Consider the following 23368-nt stretch of genomic DNA (forward strand, 5'->3'; position numbering starts at 1 on the left):
GCAGAATCGATATGCGGAAAGACCGCACGGTATCTTCTGGCTTCGGGCCACGGAGTTCCCGTAGGAAACGCTGGTGCTTTTCGACCTTCACCCGACCCGCCGCTTCCTTCACGATCAATTGTTGGGTCATCGGGGCCGGATACGGCGTCATGAAGCTCGTGGGCTCCGGCCGGTAATGTCACGCCGGCGCTTTCAAGTTCAGAGCACGCAGTCAAGCCGAATGGAGAGAAATCGCCTCGCCGCAGAAGCCGTTCGGCACTTTTCAAATATTAGATTTTCGACTCTCGACTCGAGATTCCCCGAACGGCAGCAAGCTAACGGGTAGGACGCGCTTGAAGCTGATAGAGGAATCCCAACGATGGCGCTTCGGCTTCAGGGGAGCCCCATTTCAGCCTGGAGCGCTCACGAGCGCTTCCGCTGACGAAGATTTCGGAACGTTCAAGTACGCTTTCTGTAGTCATCGGAGTTCGTGGGGAGCGACAAAAGGAACGGTTTCTGCAGTCTTCGAATTTCTATGAATTACTACCACTTCGAAGTTTCTGGACCGCTGTAACTGGGTCAACGGCACCGCGGTGTGGGCGCTTATTTCTGTTTTCGGAGCACTCATGTGTTTTCCGAATTCAGTCTTGTTGAATCTCCCGGCGGCCGACTATTATTATTCAAGCGGAGCTCGCTTGTGTACTAGTGATTGTCTTTCCCATGGGGAAATCTATATGAAGTAATTAGAACTCCGGTTCTGTCGACCGAAGACACCTGCTTCGAGGGCGACTCTTCGAACAGCGCAAGTGCTCTTCGTCGTCGGTCCCCATCAAGAGCGATTGGCCACTCGGTCGGCCGCTCCGGCGGTCGAAACGTCTGTCTGTCCGTCTTTGAGTCGTTACATCCGCTCGTCCGCCTATCAGCAAACTTTCCGTAGTCAGCCGAAGTAGACAGATTCTAACGCCCAGAAAGGAATCGACCCAAAATCTGCAGCATGCTATTCCGCTTCTTCCTCCCGAACGCCATCCGAAGCGCATGCTCGCCGATCATATATATGTACGTTTGAGGATGAGTAAATCCTTGACGACTACATGGGCTCCCCGAGACGCCATTGTCGTTTTGTGTTACAACACCTAGATCACCATCATCATAAGTCGGTGAATTTCGACTGACTTTGGAAGTTCGTTTTCCTCGAAAACCCTTGTCGTCAATGGGCGGATCGTCATAGGTTGAAGGAAATTCCATAACAGGATGAGGCTTTCCCAGTTGCATCTATTGTCTCATCCGTTCATAATCTGTCTCATAATGTCATCTGTTTTCTCACGGTCGAGAATGGTCATCAGCTCGAATACAACGCAGCGATATGTCATTCTTGACACGGAACTTCTGTCAAAAGCTTCCCCTTCCGAAAAGTGTCCCATTCCGCGCCTCGGGCTGAGCTTCTATGGGGAGCGACTTGTCCGAGGAATCCCCTTATACCCAGCAGTCATCACCGCAAAACTGTACTTCATTTGTCTAACTAAGTATCGTTTTCGATGTTCAAATGCAGGCAGGCCGGCGCGGAATTCGTCCGAAGTTGATGATTGCATGAGAACTCACAACTCTGAGCTACGGAATGGAGGAAAGGAATTCATCGGAGAGCTCCTAACAGGGACAAACATCCGGCAGTGCCACATGATGATGCTATGACTAGTCCCTTGACGTGCTACCAGAAGTTGAGAGCGAAGTGCAGAGCACTTGAAGCCGTACATAAGTGGGACAACGATGACGTGGTCGAGTCCAGTGAACAAGAGCCACGTCAGGTTGGACGAATCTTAGGTGGCTGGAAGGCGTTCTCGCTCTCGCTCGACGATCGCTCAGTCAGACATCCAACCATTCGATCAGAGTGACACACGCTCGGTCGCGTTGGACTTTCGGGACGCCTATTCGTCTTCCCGAGTGAAGAGTGATTTCTTACAGGGAGATATTCTAATGCTACGCCGCTGGGGAGTCTTTACTTGGAGCAGTCGGCAATGCCGAGAATGTGGAAGAACGCGAAAGGTGCCCCCGCCGACGGGAAGTTCACGCAATATTGTTCTCAGCGAATGGATGGAACAGGGATCGAGTCGACAGGGTCCCTCGGATTATCGGGTCAATACCATGCTACACGCGACGCCATGGAAAATGCTAACGATTAAGTACAGCAACAATGGTTACAGCAAGCGAAGCTATCGGGAGGGCACAATCGCGCTCTGCTCGGTATTAGAAAAAGTCGTTTGAGGGAGAACCACGGGCTTGTTGAGACGCGAACAGTGTCAGCGCAAGACATACATCGTAAAATGCCTGACAGCTGAGAGAAAAAGAGACAGCGAACGGAACGGGGAGAACCGAGCCGGTGTTACCTTCGAGATGGGTAAGATTGATTAGTGAGAAATGTCTGAGAAAATTGATGAGTCATCGTTTATTCGTGTGTGACAGCAGATCACACCTTGCGAGAATCGTAGAAAAACTTTGCGAAATATACACACAATCATACTGAACCCGCCGAAAGAAGACTAGGCGTCGGCGAAACTCTGGGACGATTTTGCATAATATCCGTTTTAAGAAATTCCGTTCGCTTCCTTCCTCCAAACTCCTCCGGAGCTCATTCATCACCATGAAACACAGATCAACGAATGATTTCCCGGATGCTGCAGCTATGACAAAACACTTTGATCCATGATTCAAATACCTAAGTTATTCGAGTAGGTAATTCGTGAAGCTTCCCTCGTGAAAAATTCGCGGGATTCACCGGAGATCATTCTCTCCCAACTCAAGCTTATCTCGGAATTTCCGGGGGCACGACCGGAAATCCAGCTCTCTCCGAGAGCTCGATGTCTTACAGGGAGATATTCCATGAGAGCTCCGACGGTTTCCTTATCAGTATTGCTCGGAGAGCATCTCCATGAACAATCTCACGACAATGAGCTCAAGTGGGATAATCCTAGCTCAGAGAAAAGTCTCGATCAGCTGCAATATCGAGCTTCCGCTTTCTCGAATACACCATGAACATCGTTCCCACCCCCGCAAACGTGAGCAAACACATCCACGCCAGAAAATACGAAATGCCTGAGGACCACGAGGCGTGCATTGGATGTCGCATGTGGAAATGCTCCCGTTCATAATGAGCGGTGTTGGACGCGATCTCAATCATGACCAACATAACTCCAGCTGCGAGGAGAAAAAAAAAGTCAATCAACATACAGCAGTCGTGATAGATTTTTAGATTGGGGCTGAGGATCCACCCAACCCGCCCAGAGGAAATCGACCTCATAGGCTCGATGATAATCCGATCGGCATCCGGACTGTACCTACCCCTGCGAGAGCGCTCCACTCCGAAGTAGATCAGGCAAGGAAAATCGAACTAACCTGTGATGAAGTGCACTCCGCCAGCTAATCTCTTGAACATGTATCGAGGTTGGGTGAAAGTGTACATTGAAAATGCGATCGCCATGAGTATGAGAAGTATACTGACGCAGCAAAATCCGATTTGGGAGCGAGTGTACTCTGAGGAACGAGAATCGGAATTGATACGGTCGAAGAACTGCATTAGCAACATCTCGAGAGAAGGGATGGGAGCCTGAGGGCGGAATCTCCCGGTGTCGATCTTTCCGGCATCACACTCTCCTCGGGATGCTTCGGTGGTCAAACTCACCTAGAATAGTCCGATCCAACATCGAGTCGGTGGTGTAGTCTACCTTGTTTGGACTCACGTAGAAATATCGGCATTCTTCTGCAATCGTCAGACTCATTTCAATATAATTCGAACCCCGAATTTCGAGCTGAGCCAGGTTTCTTGCGATCGAGTAAGCTCATACCTTTTACGCCCTCTTCCGAAGGTTTCCCATCGATCCAAGCATGCCGCAACACCGACCGACACATCCGGAACAAGCCCATATGACCATGAAAATATGTCACCTTCGTGTGATTCATGTAGATGCCGTCGGGACCGCCATCGATTGTCACCCAATATGAGGATCCTGCAGCGGAGATCGATACGAATTAGTTTAGAAGCTGTGAACCTGCAAGTCTTTCGCACAAGGTGAGCGATCTCTGATGGCTAGAGACCCATCGCGAGGACCTGGAAGGATGGCGGGAGGAGCTCAGAAGACCGGAGTCGGGGTGAAGCACAGCCATCGACTCTGGTCCGCCCTATCATGCAGGGCGCTGTGATTCATCTATTGCTCTGGCCAGCCTCGGAAGAATCTTTGAGAGCGAAAATAGAAATCGAAGTCTTATGTTCGATCAGTCGCCAAAGACAATAAGATCTGTGAACTTTTATTGACGACAGTAGCAGGGAAGATCGCGCGGTAGCCAGAGTTCATCTCTCTGAGTTCAAGAATCACGCGAGCGACGAACGCTTCACGTGTAGGAACATCAGAGAAGCCGCTGGTACCCGACCGCCTCCGCGCTTAATGCAGCAACGTAAGTGGGCAACGCGACAAGCTGTTGAAACAGGACGATAACCTCCAGCGGGAACTATTCGTCGTTAAGGTTTTTCTCTATTGGGAGTCCTCGGAGGGATGGAATATTTGCTGATGCCGAATTTCTGTTGCGGGCAAGAAACTTTGACAACGGACTACAACAGAAAAACACACGGATAAGAATGTCTAATGCTTCAACTCGATATTTTTACGCGTCGGGCTGACCCGCTAAATGTAGCGCCTTCCTCGGACAGCTCTTCCGAGGGATGTCCCTAATGACAAAGCGGAGTCATTTGCTATCGGTGAGAATCGAAAAACGGAGATACTTTACAGACTATCTCGCAGCAGCGCGTCCCGTTGAATCTTTCACCGCCCCGATGTGGAACAGTACGTCATCCGGGATGGGGACAGATTTTTTCCGTACCGAAAAACCGGAGCCCTGTTCTGGCGCTGGAATTTCCCTCCTCCTCAATAATTATTTTTTGCTTCCCAAGCTCTATATACTACCTCTCAACATTGATATTTTTCACATCTCTGAATGATTTACCACACCTATGGTGGCGCGGACCCTCCCATCGGGGTCGAGCATATTGGGCTGGAAGATATTGCCGACGAGAGTCTAAGTGCCTGTCATGCCATTCGGAGGAAGCGTCTAGAGCTTATGAAGGAGCACTTCATCGCTCACAAATCGGAACCATCAGAAAAAATCATTTGACAAAGCTCTGCTCCGGGCAGCAAAGAGTCCCAAGGGAGAAAGAACTCCACTCTCACAATATGAACAATATGAACAATCTGCACGATTCAATGTATGTATACATTCACTTTAACTCACCGATTGCAATGATCCAGAAAAAGAGAGTGAAGCATGCTGTAAACGTCGCCGCCATCAGATGCCTCCTTTCGTTCAGGAGCTCTTCAACGGTGATGGTAGCGTTCGGATCGAGACCATAGTCATCGAACTCTTCTTCGAAGCGTTTTATTCTCTTCGAGTGTCCCTTCCGAACAACTTTCTTCCGCGGAGGCATATTCGCTGGAAGAGTAAACCTGATTCAGATTCACGTCTCGAGATTCATGCTCGAGTGAATAGTAGCCCTATGTATAAAACTTTTTTAACTGTGTTTTCTGAAAATGGAAGAGTTCACCACACGGCGGGGCACTCGATGGATGACCAAATGATCGGAAGGCTTCCCTTTTATCAAAAGGAAAAAAACAGTCCTTGAGTATGATCTATCAAGTCGAATGATTGATTCGATGTATTTCACAGCAAGATTAGGACTTGATGATCTAAATCATCGGAATAACTGATCTAAGATCCTTACTCATAATAATTGATAGGAGGTGCTCATTGGTGCCGGAAGATTCGATTAGATCAAGATGGCTATATACAAATGCTCCGAGACGAATTCGTAAAGCGGAAGAGCATTTGATGAGTCCCGTTCAGGTCGGAGAAGCATTCACGCGGATATCAAATCGGAGATCTCGGGATCTCCGTCCTCATATCTAAGGAGAGCCCGGTTTGGCCCCGGGTTACAGTGAGATGCTGATGTGCTCACAGTTCCTGCACGGACCCTCCGAGACCAGACCTAGTATTCTCTACAGGCTTGTGTGCTATTTGATCATTTACAGGATTTCATTGAAGGAAGAGTGTCTATTGGCTGGAGTGATTCCGCTTCGTGAAGCCCTCGAATTTCATGTCACTAGATCATCGGAGATTCCTCCATGAAGGCCTGAAACTCCCGATTAGAACCACGCGGATAGATTCTCCTCTTCAACTGCGATTCGCGTCACGTTTCCCACGACGCACCGAGAAGCTTAAGCTCGGGCTAGGTTTGAGCTTTACGAGGCGAGAATTCATTCGCATGAAGCCGCAAGCGTTAGCGACACCGTGTCCGCTGAATTTCGAGTGTGACAAACTCTGACTGATATACTACAGTCGAGAGATTATCTCGTGCGCGAAGAAAAAGCCGTTCTACGAATGCGAGAAGTGTCACACGAGCGAGCTAGCGAATCAATTCGAGCTCTGTGTACATGCTGATGGGAAAGACTTTACGAGGAAGTTAAATCGTCGGCTCGAGCTCCTGTCATCGGAATGTTCTCGGGCATTTCGGAACTTTGGCAATACTCAATCACACGTTTCGACGAGCAGCTTCGAGCTGGTCTTGTTGCTTGCCAAGATATCTGGTGCTTGCTGCCATGTTCACTAAGCGACTCGAAAAGTCGCCCTTTCGAGCACTCTCGCAATCGATCTATCCCGAGAGTTTGATGCTCGGCTTCAAGTCCGGCTCTAGTGGGCCATGTGCGTCGCAGCTCCGACTTCCCAACGAGGTATAAATGTTCGCGCGGTAACAAATGCGCGGTGCTGCCTGAGGTACGAGAATCGGAGAGTTTCGCCGTCCATCCCCTATTGACGGAACGAGGCCGATACGGTGGCATCGAAAGCATCGAACGCAGATGTTAAACCCGAGCTAGCGATCTCATTCGAGATTCTCTCGACCGATGCGACTGGAGCTGAACACGCTGTTGATCAATCGGAATTCCTTTCCAGGAGTATCTTCACCGGAGATGATGGAAAAGGTTGGTGTGTGGTCGGAACGTGCCCCGATGGAGCAAAAGTTTCATTGCGATCCGGGAAGGGCTCAAGCAGTGAATGCTCGTGAGGAGTGAGCTACAAGCTATGATGAATCCCGCGAAAATTACGCCTACCTCAAGCAAACTCCCGTTCTGAGCTGAAGCAAGATCTCCGCCGACGGTTCGTTGGGTGGGGGGGAGCTCGGACGAAGCACTGATCGAAACCTATTCTGGTACTTGCTCAGGGGTCACGGGATTTCTTAAATTTTTCATTCAGCGCGCTTTGTTTTACTCTATGAGGCAAACTTTTCAGGGCGATGAACCATCGTCTTGAACTGGTGTCGCACAGTCAGCCGGTATCTGGGCCTCGGGCTCGACGACCACAGAGACACTCTTCGAGTGCGGACAATGGTGTCTGCCTGATGAGGAGGAATGCCTCGAGAGAGGGAGTCCTCTCGAACCTTGGTGGTAAATCGTCCAACCGAAGAAAAGCACGAACATTTTCATCGAGGCGTTTTTGAACAAGTTCTCCGTCTCGCCTCAGTGAGCTCGCGCTCCCGAATCTCGTGCCATCGATAGCTTTCGCATTCCTGAGATCCTCCTGAGGTCGATGAATAAGAATCCGCTCGCTCTGCTGACGTTCTCGAGCCTGCGCGGAAAAGTCATGGACTACCTCAGACGAAGGATATCCCGAGCACTATCGCTCCTTCCTTGTCCATCGAAAGGGAGCTCGGCTGCAGCATATGCGGCGGTAAGCTGTGGTGGAGGGGTGGAATTCTGCACAATCCACTTCTTGGATAGAAAATCTGTGGATCCAAAGTGTTTGATCCTTATGGAAGCCGATTGAACACCCACCTAGAGTGACTATAATCTCCCAGATTTGCGACCGTCTACGCAGAACACGGGACGCGATAATTCACAGGCCGCAATGGTGTTTGCGTTTGCGGCCAGCTCCCGAAGCGCTCATCGAGTAGGTCAGCCGAAATAACAGCAGGTGAAGGCGTTGATTGCGACTTCTGAGAGCCGCTTCTTTTGGCTAGGAGAACGTCCACAGTGTATTAGAGTCGAATCGATGAAATCGGCGCTCAGATAGGATAAGCGCATACAAGCATCAATTCATGGAGCAGTCATGCCATGGAATACTATGAGCTGAATGTTCCTTTGTTTCGGTCATCGGTCTAGTTTTTTCGGGGAAAAACTTCATCCGCTTCTCCAGCGAACGACTCAGTCAGGGATGACAATGACAATATTTTCCTCGAAGTCAACACGACATGAGCGAAGCATCGCAATTATCAATGACGAACGCGTTCTCAAAAGTATCATATCGAGTTTGAGTTCCTCTACGCAGCAACACTAATTTTCTTCTTTTCCTCATCTCACATTTGAGGAAAGCCGAATTGGAAACAGATAATACGAGTCAACTCGTACTGACTATATTCCAGAAGGTCAGTAGGCGTCGGCGGAGCCATGTTTTGTCGCCTTCCATCGACTCCCGGTCATTCGAGTCCCGGGTTTCCCGTGGGAAATCCACGAAACGCAGTCGAAAGCACGGCGCAGCGCTGCTCTCGCTGCCGGCTCGGAAGTCCGCCAGACGGCTATCCTCTGACAGAACTTCGAAGTCCATTGAAAGGACCGATTATTGCGAAAAATAGCGGTAAAAATAAGGAAGTGTCTGAAGAATACTTGTTTGCCCTTCACCCACGACGCCATCTGGAAATGCTATTTCAAGTGGTCAATGTTCTTCTGCTGAAAGCTCTTTTCGTTTCCGGCTCAACGTGGTTAAGGTATATTTCTGTGAGAAAGTATTCCTTCTATGGACTCATGGAGGAGCCGATGACGGGAGTGATGATGGAAACGTCACTCGATCTTCTCCGGATCGCCGCATCTGTTCCTGCTCAATCTCGACCTGTGGCTGAGTAGAACTTCGATGGATCGCGGCGAGCGACACCGGAGACGCCGAGAGGCGTTGGAGTGTTCAATCGAATGAATTGGACGAGAACAATTTCGTCTCGATGGTTCATGGAGAGCTCCAAGTTTCCCCGATGAAGGACCCCGGCGAAACAAAGAAACGCGCGCTGGCAACAGCGCCCGTGCCATAACTAAATCGTCTGCTCTCGGGGAGAGAAATCATTATCATCAACAACAATATCCGCGTGCGAGAAATTCGCGCAGATCGAACCGGCTCCGAGATTTTTATTGAGGAGCTTGGCTCGCGATTGTAATCCAGAATGGTATTTCTGTCCAGGCTGTTGAGGGCCGACATTTGTAAACAGAGTCTCCTGTCGCTCAGAAAGTCCACGGGGCATTCTTTCCAACATTGTAAAAAGGTAAGCCATGGTGGAGCTTCTCCCTCAATGTCATGGCAGTCCTTGCCAGATCCATAGCCTAAACCCCGAATCGCATGCTAGGCTCCTAATAGTGATCCTATATCAGATAAGGCCACGGTTTTCGCCCAGTACCGCTATTCGCGTCCGTCGGTCGGATGCGTCGCACCCTTGGGAGTTACATACTTACATAGACCTTCTGACACCGGTGATATTCCAGGCCCTGGAGCATTCAAACAACGACATCAATGAGGCGGTGAAATGGTTAGAATCCGAAGCAGTCAAACAAGGTTGGACCAAACTCGAGAGAGCTGCCGCGCGCGCGACGAAGGAAGGTGTCTTCGGTGTGGCACGCATCGAGAACGTAGCAGCGGTCACGGAAGTCAACTGCGAGACAGATTTTGTCGCGCGAAACTCCGAACTGCGTGGTTTCGCCGCTCGAGTCTCGGAGGGTCTTTGCGGAGGTTAGAAGCCTGGAGTTGACTTTAATTGAGTATGTATGAACTTGGTCGATGGTAGACCGATTCGAGGATGCCGCTCCGAAATACCACCCAAAGTGATTCCGACTACCTGCAGAGTTCGCGGAGAAAGCCCCTATCGGCCTGAAACAAATTTCTTGGGAGGAAATTTCGCAGTTGATTCTCGGAGAGCAGAGTATCGAAGAGAGCCGAGCGAGACTCGTCGCAAAGGTAAGGAGCCATATACGGGACTCGGGCCATCCTTAGTTTATGACCTCGATCAAGTCCCATTCATTCGGTGTACTGTCAACAGTTAGGCGAAAACTTGAATGTACGTCGGTCCTTGGTGGTATCTCCGCCTGACGGCGAGAAAGTCGCCGTGAGCTGCCATCCCGACGGCACGTTTGGGAGGTATGGCGCCGCTATCTTCTATAAAGGTTTGTTCTCGATCCGAGCTCGAGCTTTTTGGATGTACCCGCGCATACCAGCCGTGCTTGTCCTGAATGAATTGCGAACACGCCCGCTTTCCGGCAGGTGGCAACGCGGAAATCGCTGAGAAATTGTGCCGTCATATTATCGGAATGAGACCGATTGCCATCGGGACAGAAGAAGATTTGGCGAGAGCGAAGAAAGCTCGAGATGCGTACAAAGGTCAGGCCAAAGAGGCTGCGAGTGACAAGCAAGACGCTGCCGCTAGCGGCACGGAGGGACCTGGCGGAGAAGGAGAAGAAGAAGCCGAAGAAGAAGCTCCCGAAAGCGTCGATGAAGATTTGCTGCTGCTCCAGAATTACGTTTTCGATCAAGATCTGAAAGTGGCAGATATTCTCCGGGAACACGACATGGAAATAATGAAATTCTGGAGATTCGAGTGCGGTGATGAGCTAATGGAGAGCAAAGCTCGGGAATAATCGTCATCCGCCCTAAGGACTAGTAACTTTAAGCTTAATCATCTGATTCATTATTGGAGCGAATAAAAAACTCTTAGCCGGATTCGAGCATCCGAGTGCTCTTGTATTCAATGACGTCGTCGGTCGTGTTGATGTCAAGCAGCGGGGTCAACCCTGACCATCGTAGAACAATCATTGCACTCGATCAGGGCTGGTAAATTCACCAACGATTGTTTGCCCGCTTGCAACGACGCACCACACCTGCAGTCCATGCGGTAGGAATCATCTAGAAGCTCCATGTCATCCAAATTCACGGCCTGCCAGACCGGATGCATGAGTTTCGACGCGTTGGCGAGCTCGTTGTCATATGAGGCTCGCGCGGAAGGCTCCGATAAAGTCTGGAACATGGGTGTCCCAATGAGGCGATTGAGCTTCGAACATGTGTCCTTCCATAATGCTTCGAAGTGTGGCATGACGTAGAGTGATCTAAATGAAGCCTGACCTTGTACGCTTGCTCTAAGGACGAAAATGTCTCCCGATCTCCTGTGGGCTTGTCCGGATGGCATTTTAGAGCGAGTCGCTTGTAGGCATTCCTGATTTCTTCCTCTGTACAGTCACGGCTCAAGCCCAGTAAGCTATACTTATCCATCGTGACATATTGTCCCGCATAACCCGTTTGTTCCGATCAACTTCGGGTATCCTCATGTAATTGTTCCACTGATTCGAACGCAAGGAGCGCCGTAAGAGCCGGCCAGAACGTCGACTAAACAACGGGCGAGAGCAAGCTAGCAGACGTCTCGCGGGAAGAGCACTACATGGGTGGAGCCTATTCGCTATCGGCAGCTCAGGAAATCGAAAGCTGCGCGGGTGCTCCCGACGCCCTCGATCTATTCAGAGTCGCAGAGGCTTCCTTAGGAACGAGGAAGAAGTCTAATCATCTCGGGACATATCGCTGCGATGGCGGGATCCTTCGCATTAGATGGGCGTGTCCACGAGATGACTTTCATGTGAGATGCCGGGCGAAGCCAGAGAGATCTCGATTCAGCATCGACCATTTCAGTTGCGGCAAGATCACTCTACAAGCTGAGCTTGTGAATACGTTATCGACCAATGCGTCTGTATCAGCTGGCATCTGATTGAACGCAAGAGGTCGGACACACTTCAGGATACGCTCATAGGCATGGTGGCCAGCCCAGGGAGTTCCGAAACTCATGACAAGGTTCTTGCGGTTTCTGATAATAGTTCTGCGACGAGGTAACCATCGGTGATTGGTTACGGAGACAGTCACTGATACCATGGTCGGGAGCGCAACCATGTGCGCGGGAACGATTGGAGGAGGAGGGAAGGGGTTAGCGGTACATCTTCTATTGAATTTTCCGGCCCGCGTCTGATATTTCCACTCTGTTGTGCGTTAAGCCCTCCATGTTACCAATAATTCTTCTCAACATACGAAGCGAGAGAAGTGAGAGGATCATGTGGAGGGGCCCTCGTCTGAATCCCCACCTGGGCCCAGAATTTTCGCTCCGCGACCCTGTATGAACGTACTGATTTTGAATGTCACGCGGTGATCTCGGCGATCAATTCCTAATGGCCGACGATACGAAATTTCGACCTCCTCCTCTCTCGGGAAGCTCTCCGGGCGAAGTCTGCCAGCGGTGACAGCACAGAGAGCTGCGAGAAATGCGTTCCCAATGGTTCTCTCGACTCCGAGAGGATGATGAATAACTAGAGGTGGCTCATAACTCATAACAGAGCGGGGCTCTGGGTGCATGAAAATCGGCCGGAGTAAAAATGGAATGAAATACGATTGGGGTATGTCACACGGATGGTTTCTGTACTCCACTGCCACCCAGAGGAGCCTCGTGTTTGAGTTGGGGGTCTTCTACTTCAAGTCTCTCCGTAGAAGACCGTCCATCAGAGAGCGGCTCGCGACCCAGAGCCATATTCCTGGGAGATTGAAGGAAGGAGCGAACCATTGAAATAGACCATATTCTCTTAGGCCATACATATACACATTCTGTTTTGTACAATCATAGTCGAGAATCAGTATCGATACTTCGTGGAGTAATCCTTGGGCGATACGACGAGACCTCGACCTTTCCTGGCGCCCCTGAACACGGTCTCAACGATATCGATCATCTCCTGTTTGTCTTCGAGCGCCCAATTTATTTTGTTGTTGTTTCCGGTCCCTAAATCGATCATGATGTGCTTGTTCCGGAAGAAGAACATCACGGTACACGGGTCGTACAGCTCGTACATCTTGTTGAAATCTGGTACCTCAGTTATGTCCACAAGGTACATCACAGCGAAGTTCTTCACCTGAAACATCAAAAATCGTTTCGAACTCCAGACTAACACGCAGAATCCCGTGGACAGAAAATTGAGCGAGGAGGAAATGAGGACCCCGTTCCCGTCGCGATCTCACCTTCTCAGCGATAGAGTACAGAACTTCATCCATTTTCATGCAGGTTGGGTCCCAGTCGTGACCGAAACGTATGACGACCACCCTATCTTCTTCGGAGAGGATGGCCTGATCGACCTGCCAGCCATTGTGTAGATGCTGGAGCATATACGACATCTTGGCGGTGTTAAAGTCTCAAATCTCGGGGTTACGGAAGTTACAGAGCGACTGAATTACGAAAATAAAACTCCGGATTCCTTTCACTCCGAGGAGGTAACGGGGGAAGGCGTCTGCTGAGCAGGAAGCTCTCGCGACGATGAAAACAAAAACACTGGAGAGATGCGAGCCCCTCCACCGCGCGATTCAAAATTACGTCAGGACGGCAGCGTCTCGAACATAACTGGCGCGCATATGCCAGGTTTTAGCAGGTTCGTCTTTTCCGTTTCATGTTGGCTTATTCCGAGCCTGGGGCGGATCACTGGACGGTGGCATCTAGGAGTCCTTTCAAGCAAGATCATATCGTAACGTTGGATACGCCCCCCGATCGAATCGATCAATCTTAAGGAAAATGACCGCATGTAACCACGCTGAGTGAGGGCATCTGAAGCCAGAATGCTAGGGCTCGGCTCAAATCGGAGAGCAACCGAATCGATATAGTCATGCTTAAGCAATAAATAATATATTGGTCGGGCTGATCTTGGGTGGAGGAGAACCGGACAAGAATCACATATCGCTCCAGACTGAAGAGAGTGCGGGGTGCGCGGATATAAGTCTAACGATAAGCTCGGCAAGGGCCGACTAGCCATAAATTCAAAAATGTGGACGGCGGGACATGTGGACTTAGGACCGCTGCAGAGCCGCTCTCCGTAGTGATGACATTCGCGTACATCAGACCTCGCGTTCAAGAAAGCCCCCTCACGATGAAGGTCGAATACAGCGATGCATTCGGCGTGCATTCGAATGTGTGGATTCTCGAAGATATGCCGTGTCTTGAGAATATTTTCACTCTCTGATTCGGATATCCGAAGCGGCATGGGCTCGAGAATCTTGGAGTTTGATCAGGACGCCAATCGAGAGGCTACAAACCAGGCGGATTTTATGAGGCCAAAAAGTTGTAGGTGAGGGAGAACGGCCAATAGAAAAATTTAATCACAGTGACATCCGATTCTCCAAAGTGTGGCCGCTCCCGAATGCCATTACCGGGAAGTGTTGAATTTTTATCGCCCAACTGGCGTAAGCGCCATTCTAGGTAAAAGAGCGCTGTTTGACTCCGCGCTCACTTCTTGAGTGACTCTCTGGGACATGGTAATTCGAAGCGCGCAAGTCCATCAGAACTGCTGTTAGAGCGGATGCGAGTCAGCCAAAGCCTTGGGACTGTCCATCAGAGTCCCAAAGCTTTGGCTTGGGTATTCCAGAGTCGGAATACTCCAGGTGACCAAGTACGCTCTGCTGATGCGGGCTGTCTTGACTGTCGAGCCTGTTCGGAATTGCATCACTCCTGATGGCCTTGAAACTTAGGGCGCCTCCCCACCACGACTCTCGAATCCGAGGGAAATATCAGAGAGCACGCTTTCCCAGCTTCTGGCTTTCGATGCTCGTTCGAGAAGCGCTGCAAACACCATGGCCACATCCGCTCCTGAGATCAAATTGACCGATCGCGCTTTCCTTATCGGAGAACACGTCGCGTCCCCAGGTAATAACGATCTCTCCGTCATCGCGTTTCACGATAAGAGATCGCCCGCAAGATATATATGCATGTGGAGCAGCTCCCACAGGAAATCGGTGGACTTATTGTGATCCGGAATAACGCTTCAAGACGCTCGCTGGTATACCATCTAGGCCGCAGCCGGTGCGTCCGTTCAGATTGGCGGGCAGCTAGGTGACATCGTCCGTATTCACGTGCTTCCTGGATACCCATAACGTTCCTGAGTATATATCGAGTTCCCCGTAGCAGCTTTGTAGACGCAGTGGACCGCCATGGGTACCTATTCGAGATGCACGTTCGCAACTCGGTAAGCATGAATTCGCTGAGAGTGGCTCCGCGGCAGCGCTGTGTTTGATCGAGAAAGCACAACACGCGATTCTCTATTCGGTTTCTCATTGATGAGTGCCACAAAAGTGAGAGCGAAGAGCTCTACTCTGTTGACACCGAGGACCCGCGCGGAACGATTCCCGGCGGGAACTTTCCACTCGAGTGGGGAATTTCTTTATTGTACTACCTGCGATACAAAGGTCGATCACACCCGGAAACACAGCTGCCTGAAACATTTGGAGTCGACCGCTCATAGACATAGAGCGCGTTTTCTCGAGGGAGCCGAAGCGAGAAGAAAGCGACAGGTCAGTTTGGTCGAATCGTTCGCTCAGCTCACCGAAGACAAGTTAGGCAATCAACTCTCATCGGTCTGGTGGAGGCTTTCGGGGGCGCCAATATACCCGTGCACGCCCTGGACGACAAGAATCTGAGAGCATTTCATGAAGCGAACTTGAAGATATCGGGCATATACCTTCAGCGACCAAAGTCAGGCGGGATTATCTTTCGAAAGTCTTCGAAGCTCACGTGAATCTTCGTAAGACATCTCTCGCAGACAGGAAAGCAGTCGCAATACTTTGCGATGAGACCACGGACGTCGAGGATAGGTACGTTCTCAACATCTTGGCTGTTCCTTGCTGCGCAGATGAGGAACTCCAGCTGAAGGCTCTGCTCTACTCGAACGCGCTGTGCTCGAGAGTACCAACTTCAAGACGGTCAGCGAAGCAATTTTGCAAGCTCTGCCGAAGCTCGGAATTCCTCCGTTGGAAGTGAGTTCTTCCGTCACAGATAACGCAACATACATGCAGAAAGCATGGAACGCTTCCCTAAAGGCTTTATTCCTGAATGCAGTCCACGTGACCTGCAGCGCTCACATTTTGAACCTTGTCTGTGAAGCATGGATCTCATGCTATAGAGGAGTCAACGGACTGGTCTGCAGGATCAAGAAGGCTTTCACGGCCTGCCCCGCTCGCAGAGCGCGATTTAAACACATCCTGCAGAACCATGAGAAGCCCCCCAGCCTACCCAACACGCCGGTTTTGATTACCGTGTTTCCTGTATTATAAGAGTTTCCTGTATTCCTGTATTATTCCTCTTCTTTTTAATGCCTCTGCAGCTCGTCTGTCTATTATAAGGTGCTCCTCTAATAGAGGGTACCTGTCTATAATCAAGCTATTCTCCATTCGGACTTCGAAGAGAATACTTCTTGAAGGGGCATCCGTGGGATAGAATACGCGGATTTTTCCAATTGTCTTGCGTGCATCAGTGTAGAATAACGATAACTCGAGTAACGCGTGTTCACGCGCCGATCGTACTCTGCTCGTGTCGTCTGTTTATTGACTTGTTATCGATCCCGCCAGGTGGCGACTCTGTCTATACGACAATAGGTTGCGGGATTATGGCTACCCACCTGGGGGTGCTCTTCGAAAAGAGGGTGCTCTTTTACTTTTCGATCCCCCCGTGGGTGCGCTCCTATTAGAGGGTGCTCTTATGATGTCGGAAATACGGTTGATGGAATAGCTAGTTCAAAGCGGCTCTGTATCACGCTGACCTTTGGAGGAATATAGTGAATTCTTCAATGATGAGACGGGAGCTGGCTCGAATGCGCCCAATATTGTCGACTTGTGCCAGACAGGAAAGATAAGAGAAGAGCTCGCCAAGATCAGGATTTACTTCCCTCATCTCAAGGCGACGCTAACGGACTATGAAGGCAGCAAAATAAGCGCCCATATCGTCATAGATGATTTGAGCCTACTAGTTGAATGGTGTTAATCTTGCAGTAATCACACCGAATTCACTCAATTACGGGTTTATTGCAGGATTCGTAGATAACGTGGTCATCCCCGACCGGCTCGTTACAGAGACAACGTCTTCCCTCTCTCTTCTCGTTCCTTCTTTCTCGATCGTTTTGACGCGCGATCATTTTAATTTGGATCTAGCTATGAGTATTCTTCTCTGTTCTAACAATGGTCCAATGTGAGTCCAACTCGTGAAGGAAATCTCGTGGTAACCAGCAGCGCTCTCCGGGAGTCTGCAGAAGAGCTCCAAAGCTACATCGCGGTAGATTCAAGCAGCCTGCGGCTAATTCCTTCAGAGCATGACGCGTTTTCGATCCCTTGAAAATGAAATCTGTCCGAATTCCGTCTGAGTTTGTCGTGGATAATATTCCTTGTTGTGAGAATGATGATCGAGCGCAGGCAGAACTGCGGATGTATCAATCACAGTCTGATGAACTTGTTGTGTTCGATCATCCGATCTTATTCCTTATATACCCTTGAGCATATACATTGATTTCGTCATTCCGAGTACAGCACGTCCCATAAGGTGAGAGTAAACCTATTATGTGGGTCGCCGCAATACACAGATCCATACGGGAGGCAGTGTAGACGCGAGCGATGAGACGAGCGAATCCAACCACAATACTGCGACGACCTTGTGATAGCCGGGGTAGACATAGATGAAGTACAAAGAAGCCTATCCGTGTTATGTATTTGGTGCGAGGAAAATGAAATTATAATCAACACTGAGAAAACGAAGGTACTGAAGTTCCGAAAGGCCGGCCAGATAGGGAAGCGCAAATTGTATATACATCGAAAGCCAATCGAATACGTGACCAGCTTCAAGTATCTGGGGATCACCATGCAGCCCGCGCTGAGTTTCAGCGAACACATCGAACAACTCCTGACCAGGACGGCCACCACCATGGCATGCCTAGGGAGCATCCGAAGGTTGCCACTGGAGCTGGCCATCAAGATATTCAATATCAAGATCGTGCCAACCATCACATACGGAATGACGTGTATCTCGCAAAGACTGTCCAAAACAGCCTTACTAAAACTGGACAAGTGCAAGACACTGTATCTCAAGTCCGCCCTTGGGCTAAGCAGGAATACATCGAATACGTTCACCCTGGAGCTGGCAGGGGAGAAGTCCCTCTGTGAGAATTTGGAGGAACAGGGATTCAGATTTGAGGTAGAAGCCTGGAAAGAGTACGGAACGATAAGATCGGAAAAGAGAGCCAAATTCGAGACCGAACAATACGCATTGGGACCAGCCTTCACGGGAGAGGGGATGGAGACAACAGAACAGACCCGACCGCCCGACGATTGTTAGAACCACTTATCATGGTTATCATCATAAAATCTGTAGGAGGAGAGACTTCTACACTGTAGCACACAGCGATTGTGTTTGTACATACTGTGGGAAGAGCAAAATCACCCGCCTGCACCTACTGGAGTGTGCGAAATTCGAAGGAATGTCACTCAATAGTATAGTTAGAAGAATTCTTGACGATTAAGCTGCATATACAATGCGAAAATAAATTCTAGAAATAGCGAAAAAAAAAAATAACTGCGTTCGGGATAGTCCAAACGCAGCGACAGCGAAAGTGAAGAGATCCTCGGCCAATGGGAGGCGCTCGATAAGTTCGCTCTGATCCTGTTCCCATCCCACGCGCGCTGTCGGCGGATGATGTGCATCGCAGCCGCAGAACGAGAGCGCCTTCTCCTCCGCTCTCAAGAGAAGATATCGACTCGACTGCCTGAAGATCCCCCTTCAGTGCCCGTGCTGGTGGCCGTCGATGAGTCCGACGATTTTTCTACGTTTCCTCCATTCACCCCAGTTCATCCCGCGCTCGTATTCGAATACGTGAATCAAACTGCTCATTCACCCGAGTCGTCCACTTTTGCAACATCTCCGTAAGAATAATCCCCCCAGTGGTCACAATCACAGGCTCCTCGAGCTGTGATTATAATCATAGTCATAGTCAGTCATCATCATTCATCATGATAGTGATCTTCGGCTTGAGGCCTGAAGTCGCCTTCCTGTACATGTAGCCCGAAACGCGCTCCAGGAATGTCCGGAGCTTGACGAACGGACGAATGAGCGTTGAACAAACGTTCTCTTAAGCTATGAGAGTAGAGCAATCATTCTCGGCTCAGCCATCGACCCCTCGAGATTTCCTTCTCCTGGAATGACTCGGTATATCCATTGATTGGTACGACGACAAGGATTGATGTTCTTGAATGCGCTATGCTCATTTTTCCCGTGGTCGACACACCTTACGCGATGGCGATCGTCGAGTTGAAGATTCCCTCCATCATCACAGTCATGATCCGAAGTCTTGGAGATGTCCTCTCTCCAGCGGTCGATTTAGGCTGCTCCACGTAAGCCTGTTCGGGGATAGAGGAGAATCCTCCCAGCGAGCAGTCCTTTCGAGCAAGATCATATCGTAACGTTGGATACGCGCCCCGATCGAATCGATCAATCTTAAGGAAAATGACCGCATTAACCACGCTGAGTGAGGGCATCTGAAGCCAGAATGCTAGGGCTCGGCTCAAATCGGTGAGCAACCGAATCGATATAGTCATGCTTAAGCAATAAATAATCTATCGGTCGGGCTGATCTTGGGTGGAGGAAAACCGGAGTGGAATCACATATCGCTCTAGACTGAAGAGAGTGCGGGGTGCGCGGATATGAGTATAACGATAAGCTCGGCAAGGGGCGACTAGCCATAAATTCAAAAATGTGGACGGCGGGACATGTGGGCTTAGGACTCAGGGCTGCTGCAGAGCCGCTCTCCGGAGTGATGACATTCGCGTACATCAGACCTCGCGTTCAAGAAAGCCCCCTCACGATGAAGGTCGAATACAGCGATGCATTCGGCGTGCATTCGAATGTGTGGATTCTCGAAGATATGCCGTGTCTTGAGAATATTTTCACTCTCTGATTCGGATATCCGAAGCGGCATGGGCTCGAGAATCTTGGAGTTTGATCAGGACGCCAATCGAGAGGCTACAAACCAGGCGGATTTTATGAGGCCAAAAAGTTGTAGGTGAGGGAGAACGGCCAATAGAAAAATTTAATCACAGTGACATCCGATTCTCCAAAGTGTGGCCGCTCCCGAATGCCATTACCGGGAAGTGTTGAATTTTTATCGCCCAACTGGCGTAAGCGCCATTCTAGGTAAAAGAGCGCTGTTTGACTCCGCGCTCACTTCTTGAGTGACTCTCTGGGACATGGTAATTCGAAGCGCGCAAGTCCATCAGAACTGCTGTTAGAGCGGATGCGAGTCAGCCAAAGCCTTGGGACTGTCCATCAGAGTCCCAAAGCTTTGGCTTGGGTATTCCAGAGTCGGAATACTCCAGGTGACCAAGTACGCTCTGCTGATGCGGGCTGTCTTGACTGTCGAGCCTGTTCGGAATTGCATCACTCCTGATGGCCTTGAAACTTAGGGCGCCTCCCCACCACGACTCTCGAATCCGAGGGAAATATCAGAGAGCACGCTTTCCCAGCTTCTGGCTTTCGATGCTCGTTCGAGAAGCGCTGCAAACACCATGGCCACATCCGCTCCTGAGATCAAATTGACCGATCGCGCTTTCCTTATCGGAGAACACGTCGCGTCCCCAGGTAATAACGATCTCTCCGTCATCGCGTTTCACGATAAGAGATCGCCCGCAAGATATATATGCATGTGGAGCAGCTCCCACAGGAAATCGGTGGACTTATTGTGATCCGGAATAACATACAAAGCGAAAGGGCAAGCCTTTCTCGTCATATCCGATGAATATTGAGAACACAGAGCCTTGCATATCCTGCGGAGTCTCTGGAGCGAGTTGACATTGTGCGGGGACGTTTCGGAAGCTCCAAGAGTGCTCGAAACTCGTTGAAAGTTCAGAACGACCACGCAAACGAAATCCCAAGAATTTGTGAAGAACATCCAAGCTCGAGCGCCGCACCACTTTTCATCTTCTCGATACAACGACACAGGTGTTCCCCTATAGGTGTTCTTCCGCCATGGGACTGATTGAGAGAAGGGACCGTCCATCGATCCGCACGGAATGAAAGGCGTTTTGTTTTTCCTGGACCGAGCGTCCTTCGACCGAGCCGTACAATATCAGGAGCTCTATTCCAGAGCTAATGCCCGCACCACATCCTTGGTGAGATCGAGTTCTGCGACCTCTTCCCCCAAAAACCGTCGACTCAACTCCCCGAATTCTTCCGCCAAGAGACTTCATGGGGCACTGGACTGTCTTTGAGAGCCAATACCCTCTTGACAAGCATGAAAACACTCCAGTTGCGCCACATCGCATCCGAATGGCCTGAAGAATTCCTCAAGCGGAATGCAGGCATCAAGGATGTTCGCGGCAAATCGGAATATAGTCAGTCAATCGAACATCATCAACGAAACTGATTTTTATTCAATCGGTATTCCATGATGCTCCCGAGATTCAAGGCATCGTATATCTGGCGAAAGCATTGGAGAGAGCCTGGGCGTAGGGACCAGTCAGGGTCTTCCTTAATTGAGCGGAGATGTTTTGGTTCACTTGGCGACGGAACTCGGCGAAGCTGAAAACAGAATCCGATCATAATATTTTTGCATCCTCCTTTTTGCAGGATCTCACTGAGAATCACGACTGTGAATTTCTATCTTCGTACCGTGGTGCGTTCAACTCGAGCCTTCCCCGGAGAACTTTGGTGGTTGAGGTTATTGATGAGTCAACTTTAATGCTTTCGAACTTGATCTGATTTCCTTGAATGCCGCGAACCATGATCAGAGCTCGAGTTCCGTTGTCGATCCGAGTGCCGGTCGAGATACGATGATATCTCATCGCGTTGTCTCCCTGTAAGCGGGAATCCCTTCGTTACCGGGCTGTGATGAGCACGAGTTTTTCGCTATCATACGGCGTCGATCCCGAGGATCAGGATTCCTCTACCGAGTACCATGATCGTCGACCCACCTCAACGTCAACATTCATCATGAATTGAGTTGAGCCCAAGAGCACCTCGCAGCCGAACACTCTATTGGAACCGCCGGCTCGAAGATAAGTGCAATCGCGGTTACGCACGAGTCCGCTGAGGCCGACGATTGATCCTTCAGTGAAGTTAGCTCTCACGTCGCGGTTGAAAGGTCCTGTGGAAGTCCGGAGACGTCAGCGATGGGAGATTGTCTCGCGATGAGGAACGATCTACCGTCCTATAGAATGATCTACCGATTATAGGCGATCGTGCGAACGTACCATTCGAGGCAACGAAAACTTTGAACGGGCTTGCCCGAACAGGATCGAGGCCTAGGGTATTGAGCTGCGGAAAAAAAACAAAGCAATGAACTTCAGAGCTTTTCCGGACATGCTCTGAGAAAATACGCATGTATTTCCTATGGAGCGTCTACGCGGCTGGAAGCTCACCTGATTCTTCAAATCTGAGAGAACTCTATCCATTAAGGAGTCGACGGCAGGGTTCCCGCAAGCGACAGAAGCCGCAGCAGCTATGAGTAGAACTCGGGCGAACATTACCAATCTGTGCCGTGGCTTATCCTGTCAGATCGAATTCAATCTCAGACTCCGTGAATATGAAGTTCGACTCCTCATCCGACTACATTATCGAAATGGCCACTCCTGGTCGCTCTACTCACGTTGATACCAAGTTGAGTGCTTATCCCAGCTTCGACGTCTGCCGAGGAGACGCTGCATTTTATAGCATTGGAGGAATATGACACCACCATGCAACACTGTCGTGGGAAAATCCGTAGGCTTCTTGTTGCCCTACTCGTGATCCTGAGGTCCTGGGGATTACGGTATCAAGAATCGGTCGCTTATCTTGTGCCCGGACAGGCCGCAGATGTTTTTCTGAACAGGTCACCACTAACGGTGACTCGATATCCTTAGAAGCGATTGGTGCGAGACCACTCGTCCATTTACTTAGAGCCGACACCGGCGGGAATTTTCCCTTCGAGTGGGGAATTCCTTTATTGTACTACCTGCGATTCCAAGGTCGATCACACCCGGAAACACAGCTGCCTGAAACACTTGGAGTCGACCGCTCATAGACAGAGCGCGTGGTCTTGAGGAAAATCCGTAGGCTTCTTGTTGCTCTAATCGTGATCCTGAGGTTCAGGGGATTACGGTATTGGGAATCGGTCGCTTATCTTGTGCCCGGACAGGCCGCAGATGTTTTTCCGTACAGGTCAACACTAACGGTGACTCGATATCCCTAGGAGCGATGGGTGCGAGACCCCACGTCCGTTTACTTAGAGCCGACATGGCATCAATCTCTACCGCGAAGTACTTTCTTCTCGCAATTCGCGAGTCCGTGATGAGACAGAGACTGTCCCCTGTCCGTCCCAGGGCTCCAGAATAAATGGTTGTTCGGAATGGAAATCGATGAATTCGAAATCAGAGCGGTGCTACGGCTCGTAGCGGCTTTCGTCGCGGCATTCACGATCGAGTCGAAAGCCGTGAATTTTGGCGCTCTGGAGCGTGAGGTTGTGAATTTTGGCGC

The 23368-nt window shown here is 50.1% G+C and overlaps 5 protein-coding genes across 5 annotated transcripts; 1 reads left to right on the plus strand and 4 right to left on the minus strand.

The window, feature by feature from the left end:
* Nucleotides 1-2941: 2941 nt before the first annotated feature.
* LOC108864364 (uncharacterized) lies at nt 2942-5446 on the minus strand. The gene is made up of 5 exons (XM_018639856.2): nt 5254-5446; nt 3816-3977; nt 3653-3730; nt 3367-3504; nt 2942-3168 (listed from the first exon to the last, which is right to left on the minus strand). The coding sequence occupies exons 1-5, from the start codon at nt 5444-5446 to the stop codon at nt 2942-2944; spliced, it is 798 nt and encodes a 265-aa protein (XP_018495372.2).
* Nucleotides 5447-9133: 3687 nt separating this feature from the next.
* On the plus strand, nt 9134-19514 carry mEFTs (elongation factor Ts, mitochondrial). Its single transcript, XM_018639861.2, has 7 exons — nt 9134-9316; nt 9534-9777; nt 9890-10002; nt 10085-10208; nt 10306-10755; nt 11414-11416; nt 19505-19514. The coding sequence occupies exons 1-5, from the start codon at nt 9218-9220 to the stop codon at nt 10677-10679; spliced, it is 954 nt and encodes a 317-aa protein (XP_018495377.1). The 5' UTR covers nt 9134-9217; the 3' UTR covers nt 10680-10755; nt 11414-11416; nt 19505-19514.
* On the minus strand, nt 10762-11419 carry LOC100899472 (diphthamide biosynthesis protein 4). Its single transcript, XM_003744136.1, has 2 exons — nt 11161-11419; nt 10762-11056 (listed from the first exon to the last, which is right to left on the minus strand). Exons 1-2 carry the CDS (start codon nt 11305-11307, stop codon nt 10814-10816), a joined length of 390 nt encoding a protein of 129 aa, XP_003744184.1. The 5' UTR covers nt 11308-11419; the 3' UTR covers nt 10762-10813.
* On the minus strand, nt 12643-13357 carry Dim1 (thioredoxin-like protein Dim1). The gene is made up of 2 exons (XM_003744135.1): nt 13084-13357; nt 12643-12977 (listed from the first exon to the last, which is right to left on the minus strand). Exons 1-2 carry the CDS (start codon nt 13234-13236, stop codon nt 12702-12704), a joined length of 429 nt encoding a protein of 142 aa, XP_003744183.1. The 5' UTR covers nt 13237-13357; the 3' UTR covers nt 12643-12701.
* Nucleotides 19515-21265: 1751 nt separating the features above from the next.
* LOC100899045 (uncharacterized) lies at nt 21266-22575 on the minus strand. Its single transcript, XM_003744133.2, has 6 exons — nt 22503-22575; nt 22276-22404; nt 22108-22171; nt 21829-22001; nt 21527-21711; nt 21266-21436 (listed from the first exon to the last, which is right to left on the minus strand). Exons 2-6 carry the CDS (start codon nt 22378-22380, stop codon nt 21319-21321), a joined length of 645 nt encoding a protein of 214 aa, XP_003744181.1. The 5' UTR covers nt 22381-22404; nt 22503-22575; the 3' UTR covers nt 21266-21318.
* Between the last annotated feature and the right edge of the window lie 793 nt (nt 22576-23368).

Source organism: Galendromus occidentalis, unplaced genomic scaffold (genome assembly GCF_000255335.2).
Source record: "Galendromus occidentalis unplaced genomic scaffold, Mocc_1.1 scf7180000077460, whole genome shotgun sequence".
Classification (NCBI taxonomy): Eukaryota; Metazoa; Arthropoda; class Arachnida; order Mesostigmata; family Phytoseiidae; genus Galendromus; species Galendromus occidentalis.